The 26,024-nt window shown below is 54.4% G+C and overlaps 10 protein-coding genes across 10 annotated transcripts; 6 read left to right on the forward strand and 4 right to left on the reverse strand.

Moving 5' to 3' along the window:
- Window positions 1-485: 485 nt before the first annotated feature.
- Window positions 486-2,596, forward strand: LY79DRAFT_570438 (uncharacterized protein). The gene is made up of 4 exons (XM_060559154.1): window positions 486-734; window positions 802-833; window positions 887-966; window positions 1,025-2,596. The coding sequence occupies exons 1-4, from the start codon at window positions 653-655 to the stop codon at window positions 2,367-2,369; spliced, it is 1,539 nt and encodes a 512-aa protein (XP_060408284.1). The 5' UTR covers window positions 486-652; the 3' UTR covers window positions 2,370-2,596.
- Window positions 2,597-4,904: 2,308 nt separating this feature from the next.
- On the forward strand, window positions 4,905-5,588 carry LY79DRAFT_594492 (uncharacterized protein; the record flags this gene model as incomplete). Its single annotated transcript, XM_060561693.1, has 2 exons — window positions 4,905-5,072; window positions 5,181-5,588. The coding sequence occupies 2 exons, from the start codon at window positions 4,905-4,907 to the stop codon at window positions 5,586-5,588; spliced, it is 576 nt and encodes a 191-aa protein (XP_060408285.1).
- A 297-nt stretch (window positions 5,589-5,885) lies between these two features.
- LY79DRAFT_527409 (uncharacterized protein) lies at window positions 5,886-6,110 on the forward strand (the record flags this gene model as incomplete). Its single annotated transcript, XM_060555933.1, has 1 exon — window positions 5,886-6,110. The coding sequence occupies one exon, from the start codon at window positions 5,886-5,888 to the stop codon at window positions 6,108-6,110; it is 225 nt and encodes a 74-aa protein (XP_060408286.1).
- Window positions 6,111-6,560: 450 nt separating this feature from the next.
- On the reverse strand, window positions 6,561-8,666 carry LY79DRAFT_594493 (fungal-specific transcription factor domain-containing protein; the record flags this gene model as incomplete). Its single annotated transcript, XM_060561694.1, has 1 exon — window positions 6,561-8,666. One exon carries the CDS (start codon window positions 8,664-8,666, stop codon window positions 6,561-6,563), a length of 2,106 nt encoding a protein of 701 aa, XP_060408287.1.
- Window positions 8,667-11,616: 2,950 nt separating this feature from the next.
- Window positions 11,617-13,174, reverse strand: LY79DRAFT_527478 (kinase domain-containing protein; the record flags this gene model as incomplete). The annotated part of the gene is made up of 2 exons (XM_060555939.1): window positions 11,617-12,531; window positions 12,590-13,174. 2 exons carry the CDS (start codon window positions 13,172-13,174, stop codon window positions 11,617-11,619), a joined length of 1,500 nt encoding a protein of 499 aa, XP_060408288.1.
- Window positions 13,175-14,390: 1,216 nt separating this feature from the next.
- On the forward strand, window positions 14,391-16,283 carry LY79DRAFT_527496 (kinase domain-containing protein; the record flags this gene model as incomplete). Its single annotated transcript, XM_060555941.1, has 2 exons — window positions 14,391-14,981; window positions 15,072-16,283. The coding sequence occupies 2 exons, from the start codon at window positions 14,391-14,393 to the stop codon at window positions 16,281-16,283; spliced, it is 1,803 nt and encodes a 600-aa protein (XP_060408289.1).
- A 1,364-nt stretch (window positions 16,284-17,647) lies between these two features.
- On the forward strand, window positions 17,648-18,921 carry LY79DRAFT_594496 (uncharacterized protein; the record flags this gene model as incomplete). Its single annotated transcript, XM_060561695.1, has 2 exons — window positions 17,648-18,132; window positions 18,198-18,921. 2 exons carry the CDS (start codon window positions 17,648-17,650, stop codon window positions 18,919-18,921), a joined length of 1,209 nt encoding a protein of 402 aa, XP_060408290.1.
- Window positions 18,922-19,799: 878 nt separating this feature from the next.
- Window positions 19,800-21,698, reverse strand: LY79DRAFT_594497 (NCS1 nucleoside transporter; the record flags this gene model as incomplete). Its single annotated transcript, XM_060561696.1, has 5 exons — window positions 19,800-20,708; window positions 20,778-20,879; window positions 20,936-21,133; window positions 21,208-21,437; window positions 21,494-21,698. The coding sequence occupies 5 exons, from the start codon at window positions 21,696-21,698 to the stop codon at window positions 19,800-19,802; spliced, it is 1,644 nt and encodes a 547-aa protein (XP_060408291.1).
- Window positions 21,699-22,540: 842 nt separating this feature from the next.
- LY79DRAFT_527459 (uncharacterized protein) lies at window positions 22,541-24,862 on the forward strand (the record flags this gene model as incomplete). The annotated part of the gene is made up of 2 exons (XM_060555938.1): window positions 22,541-22,644; window positions 22,696-24,862. The coding sequence occupies 2 exons, from the start codon at window positions 22,541-22,543 to the stop codon at window positions 24,860-24,862; spliced, it is 2,271 nt and encodes a 756-aa protein (XP_060408292.1).
- Window positions 24,863-25,027: 165 nt separating this feature from the next.
- On the reverse strand, window positions 25,028-25,885 carry LY79DRAFT_584256 (Alpha/Beta hydrolase protein; the record flags this gene model as incomplete). The annotated part of the gene is made up of 1 exon (XM_060560389.1): window positions 25,028-25,885. The coding sequence occupies one exon, from the start codon at window positions 25,883-25,885 to the stop codon at window positions 25,028-25,030; it is 858 nt and encodes a 285-aa protein (XP_060408293.1).
- Between the last annotated feature and the right edge of the window lie 139 nt (window positions 25,886-26,024).

A 26,024-nucleotide genomic window follows, 5' to 3' on the forward strand; every position in this document is an offset into this window, starting at 1 on the left:
ATTGAACACTTCTGTCGCGATATCGGGCATGGCCGTAACTGTCGGCGATAGCAGAGTTAACTCCGATGGCCCTCCACTGTCCACAGTGTACACCAGGCGGTGGTTATCCTGCCTTTCAACCAGGCAATTTGCAATAGTTACTTTCTTTACGCATGATCGAGCCAGTACCCCTGTTATTCGTCACCCATTCTTCTCTTCCACTTACCCTTCCTGAAAAGATAGGCTTTGTGTGGATGATGGTTCTGACCAGTTATCTGTTTGTGTATATACATAGTACATCTTCGCTTAGTCATAGGCATTAACCTTGTCTCTCTCGAACCCACTCGATGCTTACCGCCCACGTGACTCGGCATCATCTTTCTCCACATCCCCCTTCATCAGGTTGAGCCAATCTTATCGCGTGGCAGAGGGTACGTACCCCCCTGCCGTCGTCCCGTCCGAAACCGATCGACCTGACTGAGCCTGAGCCTGAAGGTTCCAGGGTGGCCAGGTCGTCAGGTCGCTCGAGGTGCGCATCCATTCCATCGTCCTTCGAAACGTCGACAAAGAACCGCAGGGGAATCGACTTTTGCTATCTTCACCTGCGCCTTGGGGCTTTCCGACTGCCGTCCATCTAATTGATTTCCCAATCTTGTTTGCCGAATCCGCCAAGATGGATTGGAATAACCTCAAGGACACGGTCGCTAATATGACCCTGTACGACGTCAAGGCCGGCGTCAGGAAGGTCCAGAATGGTAAATCCCCAGCTGTCTGTCCAATTCGAGACGCTCGTGATCGCGTGCTGACCGCGTAACCCCCTAGCCGTCATGAACTACACAGAAATGGAGGCCAAGGTTGGTATTGTCCATATAGCGCTTGTCGTCACCGTCTGTCTAACAGCTCCCAGGTCCGCGAGGCGACCAACAACGAACCTTGGGGCGCGTCTTCGTCGCTGATGCAGGAGATCGCCAACGGCACCTTCAACTAGTACCTATCCCCCAATCCAGACAAGACAGCCTCTTCCGCAACGCTGACGAGCTCCCAGCGCTACCCTCAACGAAATCATGCCCATGATCTACCGCAGATTCACAGAAAAGTCCGCCGAGGAGTGGCGGCAAATCTACAAGGCCCTCCAGCTCCTCGAGTTCCTCATCAAGCACGGCTCCGAACGTGTCATCGACGATGCCCGCGGCCACATCACACTGCTGAAGATGTTGCGCCAATTCCATTACATCGACCAGAACGGCAAGGACCAGGGAATCAACGTCCGCAACCGCGCCAAGGAGCTGTCCGAACTCTTGAGTGATGTTGAGCGGATCCGGACGGAGCGCAAGAAGGCAAGAGCGACCAAGAACAAGTACACCGGTGTCGAGGGTGGTGGCGGCTTCTCCAGCGGCAGCAGCAGCCGCTACGGTGGCTATGGAAGCGAGTCCGGCGGCTACGGGGGCTATTCTGGCGGCGTCTATGGCGACGGCGGCGGTTTCGGTGGGCAGGAGGCCAACGACTACGGCAGAACACAGGCACACAACGACAAGTTCGAGGAGTATGACGAGTTCGACGACGAACGCCCGGCTGCCAGCTCCTCGGCGTCTCGTTCCAAGAGACCCGAGCGAGCGGCGGCGGCGGCCCCCAAGGCCGAGCCGCCCAAGAAGAAAGAGCCCGAGGTGGACCTCTTCTCTTTCGACGACCCCGCGCCCTCGTCGGTGCCCGCCCCTGCCGTCGCCCCGATTCCCTCCAACGGCTCCGGCATCGCGTCTCTGTCAGCCCCGTCTGCCAGCAATGACGATGACGAGTTCGATGACTTCCAGTCCGCCGCCCCAGCTCCGGCCCCCGCTGCCGCCACCCCGCTCTCTCCTCCCGTCATGACCGCCAACTCTGCCACAACCTTTGCCGCTCCCCAGCCCGTGTCGGCACCTCAGCAGGCCAACATCGGCAACATGGTCAGCATGTCCTCCATGTCTCCCGCCCCGAGCGCCAACTACTCGGCCTTCAGCACTCCCGCTGTTGCCTCTCCCGCAACACAGGCAAAGCCCACTGCTTACCAGCCTTCGGGACCCAACTACTTCAGCTCCGTCCCGGCTGCAGCGCCCCAGGCAGCTCGTGGCTCTCTCGCAGCCACTCCCGGCGCGGCTGCGCCAAAGGCAGCCTCGGCCGCCGCGAAGCCCAGCGCTGCTGGCGGCGACGCTTTCGGCGCGCTGTGGTCGCAGGCCAGCTCCGGCGTGAAGAAGACGAGCACGCCCACCACAGGACCTGCCCTGGGCCAGCTCGCTAAGGAGAAGAGCAGCGCTGGTATCTGGGGTGCTCCTGCTCCCGCGGCCTCGGCACCAAAGCCCGCCGGCGGCTCATCCTCGACCGGCGGAAACCATGGTTTGGACGATTTGCTCGGCTAAACAGAGTACGCGACAACAAGATGGAGACGACGACCGGGGGAGATGACGAAGCTCGCCGTCGCAACGCCGTTGACCTAATAGTCAAAACAACGATGCGGCGACCAGGCAAAAAAGGTAGGGAGGACAAGGGTGATTTGTGTGCTGATAGGCTACTATTCAAGGCGTATCGGCGGGCAAAAGAAGACTGCAACGCATGAAACCATATACTGAAATTTGAAGCGAACCACATTTCTCAATTCTTGTGTGATGCATCTGCTCACGTTGTGCAATGTGACATCATTTTTTTTTCCTTTCTCTCTTCCAATAGCCCGACTACTCGACGCGTCTGCGCTTCACGCGTGGCCGGGGCTCGTCGAATAAGCTCCATGCCTTGCCCTGGCATTCGGGACGTAACATAACACAGTTGCAGGACTTCACAGCCTTCTGCGGCCGCTGGCGCGGCCTCATGCATACGCAACCTGAAGCAAGCCCGTCGTTATGGTGATGGGTTCGGTCGAACCAAGTCCAGACCATCAGACAATCCATCGCGGATGGTGGTATGCATTGTCCCAACTGGCGCCAGGGCGATCAACAAACAAGGGTGCGGCCACTCGCGGACCAAGCACCGCTGTTCCGCGGCTACGGAAGGTTCAAGAGGCCGAAGCAGCAGTTCGCGTTCCTGGGCTGGCGTTGGTTGGAAGCAACCAACGGAGGCCCAGGGACGGGTGGAATAAAGGATGGGGTGCTGCCCTCAACACACGCAGAGAGATGGAGAGAGAGAGACGCGCATTGAAGACAAGATATGCGGCCCAGGTCGGCAGCCGCCAGACCAAGTTTCAGAACCGGTGCCTTGCATGGGGGCATCCGGGCTAGCTCGTATGAACAGGCGCCTCAGCCTCCGCCGCCCGTCGCCGTCGTCCCACACCGGCCGCGTCTGCTGGGCCTCTCTTATCCGGCTTGTCCCAAGACACCAGGCGAAGACAGGACAGGCCCAGGAGGAGAGGTCCACCAGGTCCAGGCCCTCGAGCTCAAGCAACCGGGTGAAAGGGGGGGGGGAGGCTCCGGGTTGAAGCAGACCCAATCAGATCCCGGCCGGCCCCAAGCGAAAACAGCCGCGCCGCCGCCCAATCCCGAGCAAGAAGAGAGAGGCCCTCGATCAGACATGCCATCGGGCGCGCCTATCAAGCTCCACTTCGCTTTTGTTATGCAGTGGGCTTCGTACACGGTACACTTGGTCCGTCCCAAGGAGCCTCCAATCTCCCGGATCCGTGCGCCAGCTTCGTCGCGATTCGCAGCCGCGTCGTCGCTTGTCCGACCTCTCCGGGGTCCTCCCCGCCCTTTTCCCTCTTAGTCTCTTCTACATAGTAAGCGCCGCACGGCTAATTACACACGCAACCCCGGCCGGGGGCTGTCATTGGCCCGCCCCAGCGGCTGCTCACACCTAGCCGAACGGCTTCGATCCGGGATCTTGTGCCGCCTTCCAGGGATCATTGGACGAACCACTTGGGTCAACCACTCTCATCTTGACTCGGCCTTTTTTTTTTTCTTTTTTTTTTTCTTTCCTCTCTTTTCACGAAAGGTACTCGGATTGGCGCGTCATCGACGCAGGAACGGCAATGTATCTATCTTTCGTAAACTAGATTGGGTGTTGTCTACGGCCGCATCCACAGGCATCCATCCACCCATTCCCTCAGAGAGGCCGGGAAAGGGCCTAGAAGCGCGTGTGGGTACCCATTCTGCTTGATTTAGCAACACAACAATACAATGCAGAGAAACCTGATCGATGAGGTTTTACCTTGCCCTTTTCTGGTCAACTAGCAAAGGGGAAAACAAACACGAGGTCGGTTGTATCATTCGTTCGATTGCCTCGAGTGATCTTGAAGGGGGGGGGGGGGGCGAGATGTATAAAGCAAAGTCATCTCATCCGCCCTCCTTCAACTGCTCTTCTGTTCTTCATCCAACACAAAACCACAAGAACAATCCAGAGACATCTACCGTCTTTTCCTTTTTTCCCTCTCTCTTTTTTTTCCCTTTCCTTTCCCTTTTTCCTTATTTCCTAGGTCGACTTTTCCTTGGTCAAGTTTTAAGGGTCTTTCAATCTCTCACTCTCACCATCTTTCTACTGGCTTTTTCCCTCTCTCGTCTTCGGTCCTCGGTTTCTCCTTTTCTTAGGTCACGAGACGAACGGACAACGAAACGACTCGGAACCGAAACAGAACAAGCACACGATCTTACACGATCTTACACAATTTCTCTTTTCATCAATTCTCTTGACTAACCACTGAACCCCCCCTCCTTTCTTTTTTATAAACCAAAAAAACCCCCAATTCCTCTTCCCCTTTCCTCGTTAAATCTTTTAAAAGTCCAGGTCGCTTCACCCAAAAGCGGCTCCGACCTCTCCTCCAAAATTCCCTCCTCAACCCCCCCGCCGCCTGCATCCCCTTCCCGCCCCGGCGATTCCCCGTCCGCACGGCCCTCCGCCTCGACGCCCCGCGCCCGAAGCTCACCCTCGTCACCCCGGCCTCCCTCGCCCGCGACTCCCGCCGCGCCCGCACCATGGGTTCCGCCCCCCGCCTCGGCGCCCTCGGGCACACCTTCACCGCCATGCGCGCCATGCAGTTCCTCTCCCTCGTCTCCATCATCGGCATGGTCGCCAACTTCATCTCCGAGATCAACGGCGCGGACGCCGTCTCGCCCCCGGTCCTCGTCGGCACTCTTGTCATTGTAAGCCAGCCAGCCGTCTTTGGAATTTCTTTTCATTGAGATAGAAGCGCACGTACTTCATGTACATTATGGACTCGTCAGGACTAACAACCCCCGCCCTTTTCCTAGTCATGCATCGCCACCCTCTACATCTCCATCACCTACATCCTCTACTACGACAACATGCTCCCCCTCCTCCTCGCTGCCGCCGCCGACTCGGCCCTCCTCATTGCCGTCATTGTCGTCGCCTGCCTCCTCGGAAAGCCCCTCTCGTACCTCAACTGTGCCGCCCTGCCACCAAAGTCCGGCAGCACCGCCAGCTTCATGGCCTCCGTCACAGCCAACATCAAGGCGGGCTCCGTCCTCAACTACTTTGTCTGGGTCGGCGCCGACCAGCCCACCTGCTACGCCATCAAGGCCGTCTGGGGCCTGTCCATCGCCCTTTGCGTGCTCTTCGCCTTCAGCGCCGTCACCGCCGTCTGCCTTTGGCGCCGCCTGAAGCTCGCCCCTGCTGCCCCCAAGGACATTGAGGGATGAGGGTGCGCTCGTGATGGGGGGGCTGAGGTGGCGGTCGGCGGTGCCTGGTACGGTTCTTCTTCTTTCCCGCCTCCCCCGACGAGGGAGGCCCGGACCGGTTGCTACGGTAGCAAGAAGAGCCTGGGCACCGCCGCGGTGCTGGCCGGGGAGAAGCGGTGGGGCAGTGGCGATCCGGGTTCCGACTCGGACGACGCTGCTGCCACCGTCCCGCGGCCTTGGTTTCCACCTCCTCCCATCACGTCGCGGGTGCCGCACAAGCGCGTGCGCATTGTCGAGCAGCAGCAGCCCGTTCACCCGATGCCGGTGCTGCCCGAGCTGGTCGTCTCGCCGGTGCCTCCCGCGTCTCCCGCCGCACGGCAGACGACGCCGATGACGCCGACCACACCTCTTGGAAGCCTCCTTGCGCGGGGTAGGTCGAAGCGCAAGACGATCATGGAATTCATCGACGGGTGGTGGGACCTGGGCCTGCTGGAGCAGCAGAAGCAGACCAAGCTCGCCAAGGCTGCCTCCCGGAGGAAGTGATCTACCCGTGTGTGTGCGTGTGTGTGTGTTTTGGGGTTTGTTTTCTAACGTCTGCTCTGCTGGTAATAGAGAGAGGTGTCGAGACCAGAGCAGTGCAAATCGGGGGTAATGTCTACTGGATAGATCTACTTTTGACATTTGACATTTGGCTTGGGATTTCTTGCGAAAACGCGCGGTGGCAGACTGCGACTGGTTCTTTGTTTGGGCGTTATTCTTTGGTAGTCTGGGCCACTGATGATAATAAAAGAAAAATAACCGGGAGTCTTTCGGTTGCTGTCCCTCTTTTTTCGCTTGTTGCATGACCCGTGTCAAAACGAAGAGCGTCCCAATCGCCGGCATCGCGCAGCCTGAGCGATCGTTGATGAGAATGCCTTGGGAGTAGAAGTCTTGCGTGACTCCCTTGCTGGCCAAGGTAGGATTTTGAAATTCAGCCATGCCTCAATCACACTCTCAGGTCAGGAGCACGGGATGGCCAAGGATCTTGAAGCAGGCGGCGAGGTCCCAGCTCTCGTCGATGGTGTCCCGGCGGGCCCATACATTCTCCATGACGCCGAGGGCGCCCGTGAGGGACCCAAAGACCTCGAGCGGGCCCATCCGGGCGGCCATGTCGCGGAACATGTTCTCCTGCTGGGGGTCGGCGAGGCAGCCGATGACACAGAAAGGCCAGACGACGGTGCGCAGGCAGACGGGGCTGTGTAGCGTGTTGAGCAGGTCGAGTGTCGCCTGCACGCTCGTTACGGTCTCAGGGCACGAGGGCTGCCAGCCGGAGACGACGGTGGAGAGGTACGTCAGCGCGGCGTAGGCCCAGATCTTCGTGTGGGCGCGGGCGGCGTCGACCGTGTCCGGCGTCTGCGAGTACTGGTACAGCGTCAGCGGGTCGGGGGGCAGGCGGGTGGTGTCGGCGTGGGTCGGGTGCGGCGGCGGGCGGCCCGTGCAGGCGTTGTTGCAGGCGGTGACGAGGTCGTCGGAGCCCATGAGCTGCGGGCACTGGTTGTCGATGCAGGAGATGCCCTCGCGGAGGGCGAGCTCGAGACAAGCGGCGCGGGAGACGAGATGGGTCATGGAGAGGGAGCCGGCGCGGCGGGCGTCCTTCTTCCAGGCGTCGAGGGCGGCGATCTCGCCGATGATCTGGAGGACCCAGCTCTGGCAGCCAAAGTACTCCTCGAGGCGAAGGCGAGGCTCGAGCTCGAGGCAGTCATCCTTGCGGGGGGAGAGCAGGTGGTGGTGGTAGGCTTGCAGGGTGGGGGGCCGCTCGAGGGCGGTGGCGGAAATGATGTCAAAGTAGAGCAGGGAGGCTGTGAAGAAGCGCAGGGCTGCCTGGTCGGAGCTCCAGGCCGTATGAGAGCCGGGCGGGAAGCGGACGCCGGAGAAGAGGGGTATGGCCATGTGGTCCATGGTGGCGTCCCAGTGGTCAGGCTGGGGGAGGATCTGCTGGAAGACGACGGTGGCGGCGTCGAGGTGCATCTGCCAGTGGTCGTTGGAGGCGATGGTGACGTCGAAGATGAGAAGCTGGACGATGCTCTCGAGCACGCGGCAGCCCTGGCGCAGCTGGTTGTCGACGCCGCCTTCGTTGATGCTGGCCATGTCAGCGCGGAGCTCGCGGAGGGCGAGGTCGAGCTGGTGCTGCAGGCTGGCGACGGACTTCATGCGGCAGGGAGCGTGCTCGACCTGGGCGCCGGTAAGGACGACGCCGAAGAAGTGAGAGGCGAGGCCGAGAGCGGTGTGGTAGAGGGCCTTGTTGTGGTTGAGGACGTTAAGGAGCCAACTGCGGCCGCCCTCGAGCAGGGCAGGCTTGTAGAAGGGAAAGAGGAAGGGGAAGACATAGTCGAGGTAGATCATGATGAAGGTGAGGTTGGAATCGTCGGAGAAGGGCGGGGCGCTGGAGTTGTCGGTGGAGATGGGCACGGAGGGGTGGGAGGCCGGCAGAGTCGCGGGTGCCGGAGCGGGAGCGGGAGCAGCGGCTGGAGGGCTGGAATGGTTGGAGTGGCTGGGCCATTCGGGACTGAGCTGTCGCATCTTGTTGGGTGAGGCGGCGGGGGCGAGGTCGTGGAGGGAGGACTTGACGGAGCCCATGTGGAAGGCCGGGCTAGAGGAGTCGCCGGGTGTATCGTTGACGGTAGAGGGGCTGTTGGAGTCATTGGCCTTGGAGGAGCCGCCGTCAAGGCTCAGCGGGGGCACGGGTGGGATGACATGGTCGGGGTCGTCAGAGGCGGGAGTGTGGTTTGGGTCGACGTCGAGGCTCTGCAGGTACTTGCGCTCGCGGCGGTTGTTGGCCTGGATCTTGACCTGTTTCTTGAGGCTGTCGGCCATGTCCTTCTGGCGCTCGCCGCCGTCCATCCAGTCGGGCTTGACGTCGCTGTAGTAGCAGGTAATTTCAAGCTGGGCGCAGCCGTCGCAAACGGGTCGGACCTCGTCGCACTTCTTACGGCGCAGGCGACAGGTCCAGCAGCCCTCAGAGCTCCGGATCTTGGCGGACGAGGACATGCTGTGCTTGAAGCGCGACCGCAGGCCCGAAAGGGACGACATGTGCGGAAGGTCCTTGTTGCGCGAGAACATGGCGAATTACTTGGGTGTCGCACGCAGCGTCGATATGGGGGAGGCGGGAGATATCATCCAGGAGGGTCGTGGAGGGGGTGGGCTAAGTATGGCAGTCTGACGGCGGCGCTCGCTGAGGGATGACAAACCAGAGTCGAGGTTGAGACTGAGAGCCGTCGTCGTCGTCAATAGGAGAGGGAGAGATGGAGGAGAGAAAATGGACGGAGGGACGGAGGGACGGAGACGGACGGCGTGGCTAATTACGGCGTTACTCTTGTTCCAAAAAGAGGCTTATCGAGTTCTTGCCGTGCCTTTCCCTGGCCTTGCGTTGCCTCGCCTCGTCTCGGGAATGCCTATTTGGGCGAACTTACGGTACCATGAAGTAGGCAGGTGCAGGTGGGGGTAGGTAGGTACTGCTATATGTAGTAGTATGTGAACACTATCCGTACCTCGGTAGGTAGAGGCAGGCAGGCAGGCAGGGACTGGGACTGGGTGACTGGGGGTACCTACCTAACTTATGGGCAGATACAGATAGGAAGGAACTTCAACGCTCGGATTTGTAATCCACTTTTAAAAGCGGCTCCGGCAGACGTCGCGTCCATCAGCCTTGGGTGGTGGGGGTACATACAATATGTACATCGTACCTACCTATCTAGATGAGAAACAAGAACATGGCAGGAGAGAATGGGGGGGGGAGGGGGCGGCTTTTGACAGGAAGGAGAGGCCAATAAAAGGCCCACGCGGCACTGTACACTAGGAAGGGACAGGGGTGACATGGGATCCACCTTTCCACTCTATTTTATTTTCTTGGACGATCAGTTGCTGAACCTGTTGCTGGTCATTTCCATATTTTCACCCTCGCCTCACCCCCCCTTTTGTCTCGTCTGTTCTCTTACCAAGCAATACGCTGGGTGTTGTATCCGTAATCGTGCCATGCTTGCAGGCCGAGACTAGGTGGGTGGTAGGATATATTTACATTAGTGCGACAATTAGCAGTGTGTCCTTGTTCAGGCACGGAGAGTACCGTACGTGTTACCCTCATACTCCGTACTTGTATGTACAATGTACGATGTACGTACCTGTAGCATGCTTTGATTATGTCAGCCAACGGGGGGAAGGAAGCATACACCGTAGAACCTCAAGCTTACCATGTACACTACATACTAACACGTGACCGGAGATGGTCCCTCGTACGCGATAGACAGCATCCATTCATCCATGGTAATATGGCAATATACGCTGCTACACAATTGCGGGAAGCTTGAGCATCAATCACAGGGGGCTGTTCGCGCATCTCGCTTATCCTGTATCTTATCAACCCTTTTTGGCCGGCCCCAGACCATACCACCTACTATCCGTACTTTACATCGTAGTAGGATCAACATGAGAAAAGCCAATCGTGTTTCCGATGTGTGCCCTTTTGGCCTTCCAATCTACACAAAACTCCAGGACCAAGTGTTCCTTGACCGCCTTTGCCTCAGTCTGCACCTTAACACATGAATTAACTACATCTGTCCGACGGCTGTCTGACAGCGAAGCAGGACATGACACTCGGCACGCACCAATTGTCTAACTTAGCTGTCCACACCCATTGTCCACCGTCCCCCTCTCCTGGTTTCAGCCCTAGCACCAAACGCCCGCACCCACCTGTATGGCCACGGACGATCTTGCTTGGCACCAGCTACCATCGTCGCCTGCTATTTCGCCCTCGAACCCGTTATCATCGTCGTATCGAGCTGCCCAATATGGAGACCACGCCTCTAACCAAGCACTGCCCATATTGCATTAGCTTCGTCGGCCCCAGGCCACCATGTTGAAACCTGCGATTACCGACAGTCTATAGTCGACGCTCGACTGCACAACTCCAACTTGCAGATAACGTTTTGACGTCAGCTATGTCGTTTTCAAGCCTAACTCAAGCCGCCAAGCTGTTCAAAACTCTAGTGGCAGCTTCAGTACCAGGGTGTCCCGGTATTGAGTCATTAAACGCCAGGCATCGCAAAGGCTCGTTGGCTCGGAGGGGTCGGTTCCAATCCTTGTTACTCCGGGTAACCAAGCCGGCCATGAGGATGAGATGACATCCCTGAAGTCTGCAAGGCAATCCCCATGTCGTCAACAATGCTCAGCATATCGTCCTCGGCGGTTGCGTGTGAGGCTATAGCCTAGCAAGAACTCCCCAACATTGGTGCTGGTGCCAATGCCGTTGTCGCTACCTCCTGGCGTCTACCCGCCACTCCGTTATCGCTTGTGTTTATATATTGACCATATCATATTGGATGAACTGATCTCGGCTTCCTATGGGGGTTTAGAACAGTAGGAAGAATAACTACAGTTATCCAGCTCAGTTACCTAGAAACAGGCCCATGGCCTCGTGCTCTTCATGAAGCTTTTGCCAGCGACGATTTTCCCTTCGACATGCCATACTCCTAGAAAACAGCACTTCTGCTATACCACTTAGACCAGTATGACTCAAGGTGTAAGGCTCCTAACAACCTTAGTAGCAGAGTTGTCACAAGATGTAATTAAGGCGTTAATTGCTGCCCCCAATTGAAGGCGTCGCCTTTTGCAACAAGAGTTTAACAGAGTCAGGGTGTGGCTGGCGCATTAGCCACCCCGCTACGAAGCTCTTGCTACAACACCGCTAAGGCTATTTACACTATAGGCAGTTAAAATAAAGTCTCATTTAATAGTTACCTTACCTTATTAGGCATCTTATGTTTGAGACTCAGATGTAGTTTAGGCTAGAGGTGCTGCGTATTATCCTACCTGTTTATAGTATATATATAGCTGGTGAACTAGGCTAGCCTACTTATAGAGCTCTAGAGCAAATATATTTAACAAATTACCTATAAACTACTTTGACAAGTACCAGAAACAAAAGGGTATGTTATGATATAGATTACACGTCAGGAAGTCGTTACGACCCGAGAAACAACGAACACTCCACACCCAACCTGGTATTATATAGTCATCAACCGCTTCCGAAAAGATATCTCGCGTCAGCGCTGGCTCTAGATACTATTTTGCCAAGGTGCTCAGAGAGCTCTTTGGCGCTGAAACGGGCTTCTACGTCGACTTTGAGCATATGCCTCTCGACGGTATCCAGCAAGTCACCCAGCGCGGTACCTGGTGCACTCCTTGGAAGACGGCCGAGCTTGGCTAGGGTCCGGGAGACCTCGGAATGTACCTCGGCAGCCGCCCCGATGCCCCGGTAGAAGCGGGCCCACAGCTGGGTTTCCCCTGGTCTCGCCCTGTCGGGCGTCCTAGCATTGTCGAACGATTTTACGGCGTCCCAGCTATCCGCGAACCACAGGGTGAACTCGAGGAAGATGCAGCCCATGGACCAAATGTCATACTTGCGTGACCTCGCCTGGGGCAACGACTCTTCGGGGGCCTCGTACGACGGCGTCGTAGATCTCGTCGTCGTGGCCTTCCCCAGCCTCTCGAAAGTTGCCTCGGTGTGGATCCGGGATATCCCAAAGTCGGCAATCTTGAGGGTGCCGTCGCCCCCGTCGGTGAAGAAATGAAGTATGTTGCCGGGTTTCAAGTCGCCGTGCCGGCAGTTTTTGTCGTTCCCGAGGAACTCGTGAAGAACTTGAAGCCCTCTGGCGAGCCCGAGCATCTGCTCCAAGCACCAGAGAGCCAAGCGTCTGTCCCGTGGCCTGGACTTTTGAGTATCCCAGAAGTTCTCCAGGTCTCCGCCCTTGGCGAAAGGAAAAATGATGTAGCTCCTGTCGGCTTGTGAGAAAGTCTCGAGATACTGCGTGATGTGCTTGTTATCTCTAAGACTCCGTATCGAAGCGAGATTATCTCGCTCGGTCTCGAAATCTTTCTGGTTTCTGTGTGGGAACTCCTTTAGGACGATTTCGTGGCCATGAGATCCCGTCTGGTCAAGTCAGCATCTGACGGCCCAGGATGCGCAAGGGGGGGGAGGGGCAACTCACGCTGGAGAACCGTTGATGAGCGCGATGAATCTGGGCATAATATACGAAGCTATTCGAACCCTTCTTGTGGGACTCCTCGATCTTCTGAAAGGGCATCGGGCGCCGCGGGTGAAACGTCCGGTGTTCCCCAGAAGAGCCAAATATAGGAGCAAGCACCCGCCACTGGTTTTCAAGGAATTGGTCTACAGTTTGACTGGACCATTTTGGCGGCAAAGAGAACCTTTTCCCACTGTCCGGGTCGGACCTAAAACCGTGCTCATCCTTGACCAGAGGGAGATTTTTGTCGGTCAAGCCACTGTTGAGAAGTTTGTCCGTATCCAAAGTCTGGTCCAAGAGCACAAGAACCACGAAAAGCCTGCGCGCATCGGAACCCACCACCTTCTCGGCCAAATTCCTCCTTGAGCCGCCCTTTCCCCAGACCTGATGCTTTGGATTCCTGCAGAGCTCCCTGTAGACACCTTCGGTGGTGACCAGATCCTCCAACACATCAATCGGGACATATTGTCGTTGTCCCTGAAGGCTATCGTCACCATACTTCTCACTGATAGCTTTGTACAGGCTTAAGGCACCTGGTTTGGCACCCATGTCGGCAGGTTCCGGGAACCTTTTCAGATGGCGTGTTGTAAAATGTAAAGGATATTTCATAGCCTGAAAAATTGTTAGCATGTTGAGGTGGGTAGTATTAAGCAATAAATGGATTGGAAAGCTACTACCAAAGACTTGTATGTTGAGCACCTTCAGAGTTGTGGCCAGCTAAACCATACAGGCTCTTGTAAGAGGCGACTACGTGAAAGGGGATCCTTAGAAAACCAACGACATATGTAGGCGATACCGAACCCAGGAAGAGTCCCGAGGATTTTAAAGGTAGGGTGTGAGTCAGTGAGTATTACCCTCTCGAAGCCAAACTGGTTCGCGGCAGCGGGGCGCAATTGCACAGCAAAGGCAGCTTTTGAGCCGCAGTCTAGCTCACGGCGCCGGCCAAGGTCTCGACACCACATTGTTTTTCGACGCCTGTATGAAAAGGACGCAACCCTCTCACTTTCGTCAACCGGGATTGGCAGAATGAAGCCAAGAGTATGGCTCTCGATAAGAGGTTGCATATGTACGGGGTGACCAGGTGACTTCGCCTGCGTGTCATCCTGCAGGCTTTGGGGAGCCTGAGCACGCGAGAATTGCGGCGGGGTAGTTTGAGGGGATTGGCCATGCCAATACGTCTCATAGTGGCTGTGATTGCGACTGGCACGCATGGGGTTAAGACCTATCATCACGGTAAGCGACTAAGTATCAGGCGACCAATGGCGGACATAGATACTTGCTTGCAGGTGTAAGAGCTCTACCATATTGGTCAATCGATGGTTCCCACCAACGAAGTAGTTGCATAAAAGGCAGCCTGCGGAATGGTTGCCTTCTTCCAGGCATCGAGAGGGGAGACTGAAGCGACGCCCTCAGATGTTATTGACATTGGTGAGTGCTGGTGGTTTGATCGAGCGCCACAAGCATGGTACCTTGTCCGAAGCCATCTGGGTCGTCATGCTGCAGTCTTCACCCAAAGACAGAGGAACACGTCGACGAAACAACCTCCCCCGAGTCCGCCTCAGAAGATAGCCCGCCCCGGAAGGTAACCATTCGTCGGGCGCGAACGGAAGGGAGCCATCCGACATCGATCCGTCCAAGTGACATAAATCTGGGTAGTCAACCGAGAAGGCACACCTTTCCAGCTAACGTTGCAGAGCTTAGCCGACGAAAGACATCGTCTTTCCGACAATCCACGAACAGCTTCTTCAATCAAATAGCACCAAGAATGACGGCGATCAAATCGCTCAAGCAGCGTATTTCGAGAGAGGTAATAGAAGTCGAGTACGGAAGCACCAGCAAAACGGAGAAATGGATCCCGTGGGCTAGCATCAAGAGCATCATCACGGAAAAGGCCGGTGATGTAACCGGCGAACTGACAGCGGACAAAAGCCTCGCCAAGAGTTTGAACAAGTTTGCCCTTTCGAAGGCACGGCGGCTTCTTGCTCTTCTGGTCTACGTAAAATGCGAGGAGTGGTTCGAGCTGTTCTACCGCAACGACTTCGGCGACGACATGTTCCCCATCGAAATTGTCGGCAAGGGCAGCCAGCGCGCCGTCGAGTCGACGAAAACGGGAAAGAGGGCCGATTTTCTCGAGGAGCAACTCGAGGATCGCGAGATCGATACGATATGCGAATTGTGGCAGTGGATGTTCTTCGTCCCAGTCTTCAGGCCCAACGACAAAACTGCGCGCGTCTTTCATTGGCGATGCCGGCTGCCTTTCATAAAGGAGTACAGAACTTATGATTCAAACTTCAGCTCCGTCACACATCTTGTCATGCATCGCGATCACCTCAAATTTGAACACGATGATCAGATTGTAAGTAAACTTCCGGTGACCCAGCGTGATCCTACCAAAGTCTGCTGAAAGTGCCTTTGCCCGACATGCTAATAGTGTATCAAATGCCAGGGTGCTGTTTTGGACGATGACAGGAATCCTCACGTGGCCGTTAAGAAGCTTCTAGCCCGCGGCACCGCTGAGAAGTTCCAGAAAGTTGTCGAAAACGAGGCATCGGTTCTGGACCGTTTCCAGAATCACAACCACCCGCACTTCATCAGAGCGATTGCGAGGTATACTCAGGAAAACCATCATTACTTCATCTTCCCCTGGGCCCAAGGAGGAAACCTCCGGGAGTTCTGGAAGCACCAGCCCAGCCTGAGCAGTGCATCGCCCAACTTCAGTCCCCACGACTGGGATGTCTACATCAGGTGGTTCTTTGACCAGTTAGTTGGGCTTGCCGATGCCATCGAAACGCTACACTACCCACCCAAAGAGCATGGCATTGGCGTATCATGCCGCCACGGAGACCTGAAACCAGAGAACATCCTCTGCTTCGGTCTGCTTAAGTCGGCTCTGGGGAGAATTCCTAAGGGCGCCAAGCTTGTTATAGCCGATGCTGGACACGCCAAAGTCCACGAAAAGGTCACGGAGCTTCGACAAGACATCACCAATACGCCAACTGGAACGAATACCTACAAACCACCAGAAGTCGTGTATCTATCCAAGGACGCTAGATCAAGACGATACGACATTTGGTCCATCGGTTGTTTGTACCTTGAGTTTCTCATATGGATACTGTACGACAATGAAGGGCTCCGAAAGTTTCGTGTCGACATTGGAGTTAATGAGCCCTTGTTCAGAGAACACCCTGAAATGGCTGTAAAGGACATGGTTCGAAAGTGGATTCAATACATAAAAGAAGACCCCCGATGTTCATCGGCCGGTCCGACAGCACTCGGACGTTTCGTGGAACTCATTGAAAGCAGGCTCCTAGTCGTCAAGATCATAATACACCAAGACTCAAAATCGGAATCCGAGGCAACCGATTATTCAAAGGGATATGCTGAATCGTCTTACGCAGAAGGCAGTGTTCCCCGGCCTTTGGTGACACGCCCAACATTCGAGATCGATGCCAACGAGACGGAGCGGGCCAATGCTCAAGAAATGCTCAAGGAGATGCTCAAGATACGCAAAGCAGCAAACGGCGGCTCGCTCCCGTGGATCAATTGGGATGGTATAGCAAAATCAAGGTCACCTTGGCCCACGGCCAGCCTCGACACTCGCAGCCGAGCGGGTTCTCGCAGGGGAAGTGAAAGCCTGATGCCGCAAGCATGGGTATAGTGTTCTGCCAAGTCATGCCATCCGTCAATGCAGCAAATACTAATTTTGGTAACCAGAAAAAGAACGAGGTCAGTATTTGAAAGCTGTTCAAAGATTCGAATCGTCTTTGTCAAGCCGCTAATATCTCCCAATCTCAAGAATGTAAGACATGTTACCCGCGGATCCGTCCCCCCTTCATTTTATGCCCAGAGTGCAATGACTAACTGATGCAGTATGTACGCCTTGCCTTCCGAATGCTATGGGGTGACTATACTGACCGTGCTGTCATTGTGATAGATGGTATAGCCTCGTTAAGCCTTAAAGTCGAAAACAAGCCTACTAATAGGTCGGGTGCTAGTTTGTAAGTTCTTTCTTGCCAATCATTCATGCGTGCTGGATATGTTCTGACCATAGTCTCTTGATTGTAGACCGTAAGTTCACCAAACCCTCCGTGCCCAAGGATTCTCCCATCACATTCATTCTGCAACCTATTGGGTCGAGATCTGACTTATGGAAAGCCGGTAAGCTCGTTCCAAGAACAGACAGCTGGGTATCCAGCCAATGCATGTTTCTCTGTTACTGACCATTGTAATGCAAAATCTAGCTGGACAATAATTGGGAATATACCACAGACGAACAATGTGCTCGTCTGATCGTACCGAGAAGTAAAGAGATCAACGGCACAAGTGCCGACTCTTCGTTATGTCAGAGATGTCACGCGTTGGGAATATGGTCGGAAAGCTGCGAGTTCACCGACTCACTCGCGAACTTGGACACTAGACGACATTCTTGCGACTTATGCCAGCTACTATATCTATCTCTGTTGAGAAGGGCAGCTCGAAGCAAAGAGGTTGTCAAGTTTCTCAGGTCTGGTTCATCTCTGACATTTGGAGAAAAACACTGGAACCCAATCTTTTCCCTTTGCACTACCGAAGGTGAGTGCTTAATCTAGTTTCAGAAGATTTGTGCGGTTAGGTGGCAACACCTGGTGGCCAATTCATATACCTTGATCTGCCTTTTCGTCCCGTTTGGCTGATTGATGTAACCCACCAGACTCTGATTCTTTGAGATCAAACAATATCCAGCTTGGTTTCCCTTCTCAATTGGATCCAGGAAGCAAGACACATGCCGATATTATGTTGGAATGGATCAAGACATGCGACGATAGCCATCCGTCACCAGCCGATGAGCCGTTTATACCGACTCGGCTCCTTGCGGTTGGGAACGAACAAAGCAGTCGAGTTCAACTGATATGTAGCCAGCAATACGAAATTCCGAAGACGGAAAAATATGTAGCTCTGTCGCATCGCTGGGGTTCTCCAGACCAGATACAGCCATCTGATGTCAGATTTGTATCTACGACCAAAGAAAACATCAGCAAGATCATGAATGGCGGAGTGGACGATGCAGACTTGCCCAAGACGTTCAGAGATGCCGTAACCATGACGAGAAAGCTCAAAGTTCACTACCTGTGGATCGATTCTCTGTGCATCATGCAGAAGTCAGGCCAGGGCGAGGACGAAGAAGCAAAGGCAGACTGGGAACGGGAGGCGAAACTCATGGAGAAGGTCTTCAGCTCGGCATATCTCACCATTGCAGCGAGCTGCGCCGAGCACAAGTTCCATGGGTTTCTCCAGCCGCGGGTACAGCGGCATGCCGTCACAATGAGGGCCGATGACGGGGCGCGGTTCCATGTCTGTGAAGTCATTGACAACTTTGACCTCGATGTTGAGCAAGGCGAACTGAACAAGAGGGCCTGGGTCTTGCAAGAACGTGCACTTTCGCGCCGGACGATACACTTTACACGCACCCAAGCATACTGGGAATGCGGCGAGGGCATTCGCTGCGAGACCTTTACCAAGACTGAAAAGTAAGTGCGGTTTCGACAACCATCGTATATCAGTTGGCCACGCAGTCCTCTGACCCGAGTTGCAGCCGAAAAGCGTCTTTTCTTGGCGACTCAAACTTTCCTTATTCGGTGAAATCCCATAAGCAGGGCCGGCAACTCCAGCATTACCAAGGCCTTTACGAGCGCTACTCAACACTGGGTCTGTCGTATGATACTGATAGACCGATGGCTATCGCCGGCCTTGAGAAAAGGCTGATGAGTGCCCTCGAGTCCGCCGGCGGTTTCGGCGTTCTCCAGGCCAATTTCCATCGGGACCTGCTGTGGCAGCGCCGAAACTCCGAGAGCACTCTGAAGAGGATCGACTTCGAAACGGCAAGCCACATCAGGATTCCATCGTGGTCCTGGATGGCCCACAGCGGAGAGATTCGATACATGAACGTTCCGTTCGACGACATCCTGCGCGCGGACGACATCCAGTCACCTTTCGAAACGCTTCCGCCAGGGTCGTCGTACGTGGATTCCAACCCGCGGGGCCGAGCCGAGCTCCGGGCTCCTGTACACACTATTGCAGTGCAGAAACCCGATTGGCTCATCTTGGACGAACCGGAACGGCAGCTGCCCGGGCCTCTCCGCTGCGTCATTGTGGGAAAGAGCAAACATCACAAGACCGAGCAGCCGACATGCTACGTGCTGGTTGTGTCTCCCGCCGGCAAGGAAGGGGACGAAGACTTCTTCGAGAGGGTTGGCGTTGCGTACCTTAAAGCAGAGGAAATCGTGTGTCGGGAGGCTATGGTTGCCAGTATCCGGTAACCAATCATGTACTGCCTGGAGCGGGACTGGCAGCTACTCCAGAAGTATATGTCACTTGCATTATGTGCATAATCGAATAGTATCAGTCTTGCCTGACTTAACTTTTCACATCTCACAGAGTGACGTACAACCGGAAGCGATTACTGTTAAACACACTCAACTAGGTGTTTGTGATGACTTGTGTTACGTTGACCTTGGCTGGGCTTCTTCGGAAGACCAACACCATCAATCTAACAAAACCCCTTTGAGGGTAGACTGGGTATTATAAGGGTATTTTTCCTAGGTTGAATGGGTGACGAGTAGTTGAGGTGGTATGGCTATTTTTGATGATTCCTGATTTTCTCATATATTGATATATTGCTCCGTTGCGCTGTTTCAGGTTTTGTTTTCTTAAGGCGAAGTCTCTCGTTGCTGGAGAGGGCTTCGAGGATGAAAAAGTAGATTCTTGTGAATCTCTTGATGGCTGGTTGTAGTGAGAACGGAAGAAGAAGATGGGTTGCGCTGTGGATAAGAGCAGGAGATACAGGGAAGGTTGGAAAATGGAAGTTTGGAGACCGGATTTAACATGTGGTGACAGATGGATGCAAAAGAGGGATAAGAGAGGGGATGATATGTCGAAAGGTTGGCCAAAGTAAAGGGGAAGGAATATTGAAATCAGTTAGTTGTAAACATACAAATCAAAATGTTTTACTAGTGTATTTAAATCACTTCAATGTCCTGATTACGAAGGTAATTTGTAAGAATCAGTACATTGTGTCGTCACGCCCAGAGACCCTGTAAAGACGTAACTATTACGAAAGGGTCACAGTGGGTGCACATTAGTGCCTAGTTCTACATTATCATTTAACTTCCGACCTTATGGACGAACTAAGGAGTACTTAGATGGTGCTCTGAGGGTCCTTTTCGACAACAGCAGAAGACTCCCGGCCTTTTGCGCTTTCCACTCCCCGGCTCTCCAAATCAGAGTCTACCCCTATGAGAGTAGTCTCAAATCCTGTGACGACAGAAGGAATGAGGGTCTCCTTATGGGGAAAGAAATAGTTCAATGTGTAGTATACGAAGATGGAAAGAAAGAAGCCATACAACCAGTTGAAGCTGAAGAGGTTGTCCAGACCGCTGGCCAGATTGACAGACGGGGCCACCTTTGCTACGAGACCGGGCAGCAAAGGGATGATCACGACGAAAGTCGCGGTTGCTGCGCGCCAATTGGTGCCATATTTGCCGTAACGGTAGATCCCCTGCGGATCGAAGAGTGCAGGCACGTCGTACCGTCGTCGCTTGACTAGCCAGTAATCCGTAAACAGGATACCGGCCATGGGCGCCATGAAGATCGAGTAGGCCGACATGAAGTTCATGAATGCGCGGCCCGACGCCACGATGATCCAGGGGCACAAAGCCCAGCCCCCGAGGAAGGCGACGAACACGGTGCCTCGGCGGTTGTTGAACCACTTGGGCGCGAGCGTCGTGATATCGTTGGCGAAGGACACGGCGTTCGCGCTGATGTTGACGCTGATCTGCGCGAGGAGCCAGACGGCGGCGCAGATGAAGGCCGCGGCGCGGCCGCCGGGGGTGTTCTGCCAAGTGGCCATGATCTCGAGCGGCGTCCAGTAGGGGACGCCCCAGATCTCCTGCGCGGCCGCAGCCGAGATGACGCCGAACAGAGCCACGATTGTCTTGAAAAATGGGATGACCGGCAACTGCCAGTATTGAGCGCGGCTGTCCTTGCTAAAGCGGGAAAAGTCGGGAATGTTCACGGCGAGGGTGCTGTATCCTCCGGTCACGCTGGTCTAAAGGCCATTAGAGTCTGCTGGCATCTCTTGATGAAAAGGGAATGGCGCCGGGTCGGGACCACGTACCAAGCTAGAAAGCCAAAGCCAAGCTCGTTCGGAACCATGAACCTGGGATGGCGCATGAAAGAAATCTCCTTGGCCGCCGGCCCGGACGGCAACCCATATAACCTTGTGTGACCACCGTTAGCAATTGGCTTGGAATTACACGGGGAGAACGATCGTACCGTTCCTATTGCTATAGGTAGTGTAGCAATGGTTTTCACCCAAAACACATATTGCAGTTTGTGCGTGGGAACAAGTAGGAGCGGAAATTGAATGAGCCAATATATGAAATACGAGATCATCCCGGCCGTCGTCAAGCCTGCCGAAGCTGGTAAATGGTTCGGAACGTTTTGGAAACTGGGCCAGATAGATGTAATCATCTAGATACATTCGATCAGTATCGCGGTAGATTCAATCTCATAAGCCACAGACCCGGCAGTAGCAAAAGACTTACAGCTGTAACGCATGTTGCGCCGTTTGCGGTCTGCACCCCGAACCAAAACATGGCCAGAACGCCTCTGGAGACCACTGCAAAATAACTAAACCAGTAGCCGAAGCTGGCTCGCGAGGCAATGGGAAACGCAATATGGAGATTTGAACCGATTGCCCCGTTGAGAACTGTAGGGATGGCGTTGCACAAGCTGGCCAGCAGGACGATGAGGATCGCATCTGTTGGAGTCAAGCCTAAGCGCCACGCTTGTTAGAGTTGAGCTCAAACAGGGGATATAATAGGCACTGACCTGCTGCCACGATTGCCGAGCCCGTGGACCAAGTGCTTATGGTGACAAGATCGGAAAACCAATATGTAATGAAGGCCCCCTTTCCCCATGTCCGTCTTTCAACTGGCACCGGGTCCATGTCGGAATTTGTCCATACATCAGACGGCGCGCTGCTGCTGGGTTGCTTGGGCAGCTGCCAACTCCGGGCCTGCGTGAGTCTAAGCATGGTTTTCTCTCTCACGTAGCGAGCTCGCGCTCGCAGACTGATTTGTTCGACCATTCCGATAATCCGCTCCCAGAACTCGTTCAAGGTCAACGAGCTGGTCAAGACAGAGATGATGAGTTGTGATTCGGACGTGACAGTACGAAATCACCAACAGGCAGGGTGAGTTTCTGAAAGCCAAGCTCACACGGGCACAAGGTCATTATCACGATATAGATCTTGTCTTCACCATGACTACTTGACCCATGTCTACTTGAGCACAGCAGGCTAGATCATGTTCTGGGAGCATTGGCCCACGAGGAGGCGGATTTTCAGCAGCCGGTTCTTATCTTGTCAGCGATACATGCGGCAGTTGTGGAGTTTTGGGGTCTTGCATTAGATTCGACCAACGGCATCGAAAGGAATCAAGAGATAAGGCGCGTTCCCCGCATCAACGCCGGATCTACACGTCGAGTGATCCCGTCCTCGGCCGGGACTCTATCGTAGTGCAAGGGGTCCTTGTGGAGTAACTCGACCAAACAAATCAGCGGCGTGTATTACGCAGCGACGAGCTCCTACTTAAATGTAACCAGCCGATTGGTGGTTATCGTGACGCGCTGTGTCGCTCCCTGTCCGACTGTCGGTTCTTGCATTTCGGATCAGTACTATTCGCCTCTGCAAGATAAGATGGCTAGCCTGGTAACACGATCTGATAGGGCTCCAACTCCCCCTTCCTCTTATCTCTCAAGAACCAGGGTGTTCATGCAAACAACCACCCCGGCCGAGGGTATCCGAGTACTCTCCGAACCTCGGCCAGGTCCATGAACTTTCGAATGCTGGAGAAGGGCAGTTCTGTATGAAACATCATGGCATCGACCCTGACGAGCCGTAGCAGACTAGCCTGCGCACCATGTACACGCCGAAAGGTCAAGTGCAGCAAAACAGTGCCTTGCACAAACTGTCTAAGGAGGTAAATGCTTGCCCAAACTCTTGCCCGGACCACAAATTGACCGAGATCCAGAGGAGAAGAACAATCATGCACTTCTGATGCAGTCGATAATCCGCGCCTCACTTCCCCAACATCGGCGAGACCGTCTACAACACAGCCACGTCGCTCAACATCGTCTTCGAGCTCTAGGGCTAGTATTGAAGAGATCGCTTATCTTCGTCGCAAGGTTTCTGAACTCGAAAACGAAGCACGAGTCGTTTCTTTGAGCAGTCTGAGGAATCATGGAAGTCCAAGTGGGTATGCTAGGCCCGGCCCGCAAACTGCCTTATGCGAATTCGATACCGTGCAAGACAATCCGAGGTTGAGCCAACCATTGCTGTCGCAAATGGCTTCAACTGAGACTGCCCCAGAGAGGGCTGAAGTTGATGATCGATCCATGAAAGATGCTGCTTCTATTCTTGAGTTCCTGGCCTGGGGTCGCAGGAAAGACCCCGAGTATCATCCAACGGTGTCACCTGAAGCAACGGCCATTTTTGCTCCAGGCTCCGAAGGGCCCAGGATCCCCGAAGGCGAAAGAGACACAGTCCTGGATCTCACTGAATGTTCCCAGCTAGCAGTTGTCCAGCTTCTGCTGCCAGACTCGCGGCAGGTGTGGGACTTGGTTCAGTATCATAACGAGAGCCTCTTGTGGTACCATAACTCGATTTTCGCACCGACATTCCGGACTCAGCTTGCCGCATTTTACTCGGAGCATAACGGCATAATCGAGAGCGAAGGAGTTGATCTCCAATGGGTCTCGCTTCTCTTCTCTGTCTTGACTGTAAGCTTGGTGTGTGCGCCATCACGACGAGCGCATGCCTGGGGCTTTCGGGACAGCGAGCGCGAAACCCTCTCTAGGCGCTGGTTCGAAGCAATGGTCGTGTGTTTGAACCGCGCGGATTATACGACAAACCTAAGCATTTTATCGTGCCAAGCCATCGCAACTGCTACGATATCAGCCCATCCTTTGGGTCACAGCAACTCCCAGAGCATACACCTCGCGGCGGCTGTCCGCATCGCACAATCGCTTGGCTTGCATAGACTGAAGCACGATGTTGGTGAAAGCAGTGTGGAAAAAGAAACAGGAAGGCGTGTTTGGTGCCAGCTTTGCAGCCAAGATTGGTTCGGCATCCCTTTCTCAGAGAGCTATCTCATCAGTCCTCTCTATTCGACATCTGAGCCTCCTCAGAACTGCCACGATCATGACCTTTTACCCCTGCCAAAAGATGTTCCGACGATAACGAGCTACTGTTGTTTTCTCTTGGAGATTGCCGAAATCATGCCTAAACTACAAGATGGGCTGATGACCAACAACACGGCATATACCCGCTATAAACAAGTACTGACTTGGGACGCTCGTCTTCGCACACTTGCCACAGTGGAACGTCCAGCTTTCCTTACAAACACCCCTATCGAGGCGGACTGGCCTATATGGGTTCCCTGGGCCCGGCGAACTTTGGCCATAAGCTCCAGTCACAAGATTATCATGATTCACCGCTCGTTTCTGTCTGACAGCTTCACGAATCCCGCATTCGCGTTTACCAGGTTGACCTGCATCGCGGCATCCAAAACCATAATCAAGGAATACAAGGTTGTATCCCAGGAGGATGGGCCTATTCTTTGGGTACATCAAGCATTTGCGGTAGCCGCTTCCATCATCCTTTTGCTGGACGTGCTACATCGGGCACCAGGGGAGGCAGAGCACGTTGAACATCGACAGCTGGCCGAGAGCGTCATCGGCATTCTGAAGTCATATGGCAACAGCACCATTGCCGCGAGGGGAATCAAACTGCTCCAAGCCCTGATCGTAGAAGTTTCTAATGCCACGAGCTTGAGGCCGATGCCACTGCAGAACAGAAAGCGCCCGAGGGAAGACAATGGTCCTTGTACGACAAGGGGAAAACATACAGTGAAGTTTGATGTGCACAGCTTCGTCAAGAGATTTTGCGAAGCCAGCACGGGCGACCAATATCGGGAGTCTGAGAACGACCGTGCAACGCCTAGACCCCGAGAGCATCCTGTTGAAGCTGCTGTGTCGAACACAGCTCCAGCCCGCCACGGAGAGAGTCATAGTCATGGATCGAACATGCCGGATCCAGGCCGAGCTGACGCCACATTCTCTTTCCCTTTCGGTGGCTTGGATAGTGGAAACAACTTTGAGAACCTCCTGTATCTAGCAAACTATGATTGCTTTCATTGAAATGGGAACATGTATGCGCTTGCCTTCAATGTGTTTACGTGATATGTGCGGCCATCGTCTACGTCTATACTCCAAATCAATCGATCCATTCGAACAGGAGAAGATTCAAATTCAAAACAAAGGTCTTTTTTAACAATATGCAAAATACTTTTCGTAGCATTCGATCTATGGGGAGCTCTCAATTCTCGCAAAAAGTTGTACCAAAGCTTCTCCGACACCTTCTGGGTCTTCCAATGCTTGCTGATGCCCACTCTTCACAGTCACCACCCAGCTTTCACCACCCATCAACTTGCTGAGTTCATTAGATCGATCCGTTGGACTGATCATGTCTTTATCGCCGGCAACCAAGACTGTCGGGCATTTGATATTACTGTAGTCGGGATCGGTGTGGCAGTCATCGACCAATGCTGAACATGTCTGAGCGTATCCCTCAGGGTCGGAGGCAGCGACGGCTTTTCGTACGCTCTCTCTTGCAGATGGACTTGCGGATCGTTCCGGACGATCTGCATAGAAGTTCGACTCAGCGGCAGCATTAGCTGCAAAGTCTATGCCCAAATTCCTCACATCGCTTGCAAGTTGTAGCATGCGCTGCTTCACAGCAGGAATGTGACCAGCAGCTCGTCCGGCCCCCAGGAGAGCAAGGCCAGCAGCTGCGTCAGGATGCTTGGCAGCGTAATGAAGGGCAATTATGGCGCCAAAGGAGTGCCCGATGAAAATGATCTTTTCAGGGTTTGACGTGCCGGCGCTCTCTTTGATCGACGAGATGAGACAGTGGATGTCCAAGACTGTGCTGGCAACAGTGATCGGCTTTGACGCGTTGCCCAGGACTGACTTGCCGAATCCCGGAAAATCAACGAGGACGATATTGAACGATTTTGGCAACGCTGGGAGTAAAGGGAGGAATGTTTCGGTTGATCCACCAAGACCATGAAGGCAAACTAGGAGGCCACCCGAGATTGAACCGGACTGAAGAAAATGTATCGTGTGCCCAGAAGGAGCTGTTAAATAAGAGGAGGTAGTCATTCTGGCCGTCTTGCTGAGTTGAACGTACAAGCGCTATGGGCGAACGTAGGTACTAGAGAAAGTTGTGTCCGAGATAAAAAGCTTTGTGTACTGACAAGAATTCTTTAAAGCTTCAAACGTAATTCGATCTGTTCCCGTT

Source organism: Colletotrichum navitas (genome assembly GCF_030913465.1).
Source record: "Colletotrichum navitas strain CBS 125086 chromosome Unknown LY79scaffold_112, whole genome shotgun sequence".
Taxonomy (NCBI): Eukaryota; Fungi; Ascomycota; class Sordariomycetes; order Glomerellales; family Glomerellaceae; genus Colletotrichum; species Colletotrichum navitas.

Coding starts and splice junctions, on each gene's coding strand:
- LY79DRAFT_570438 (XM_060559154.1), top strand. CDS start 653: ATGGATTGGAATAACCTCAAGGACACGGTCGCTAATATGACCCTGTAC. Junction 735..801: donor CGTCAGGAAGGTCCAGAATG/GTAAATCCCCAG, acceptor GTAACCCCCTAG/CCGTCATGAACTACACAGAA. Junction 834..886: donor ACACAGAAATGGAGGCCAAG/GTTGGTATTGTC, acceptor AACAGCTCCCAG/GTCCGCGAGGCGACCAACAA.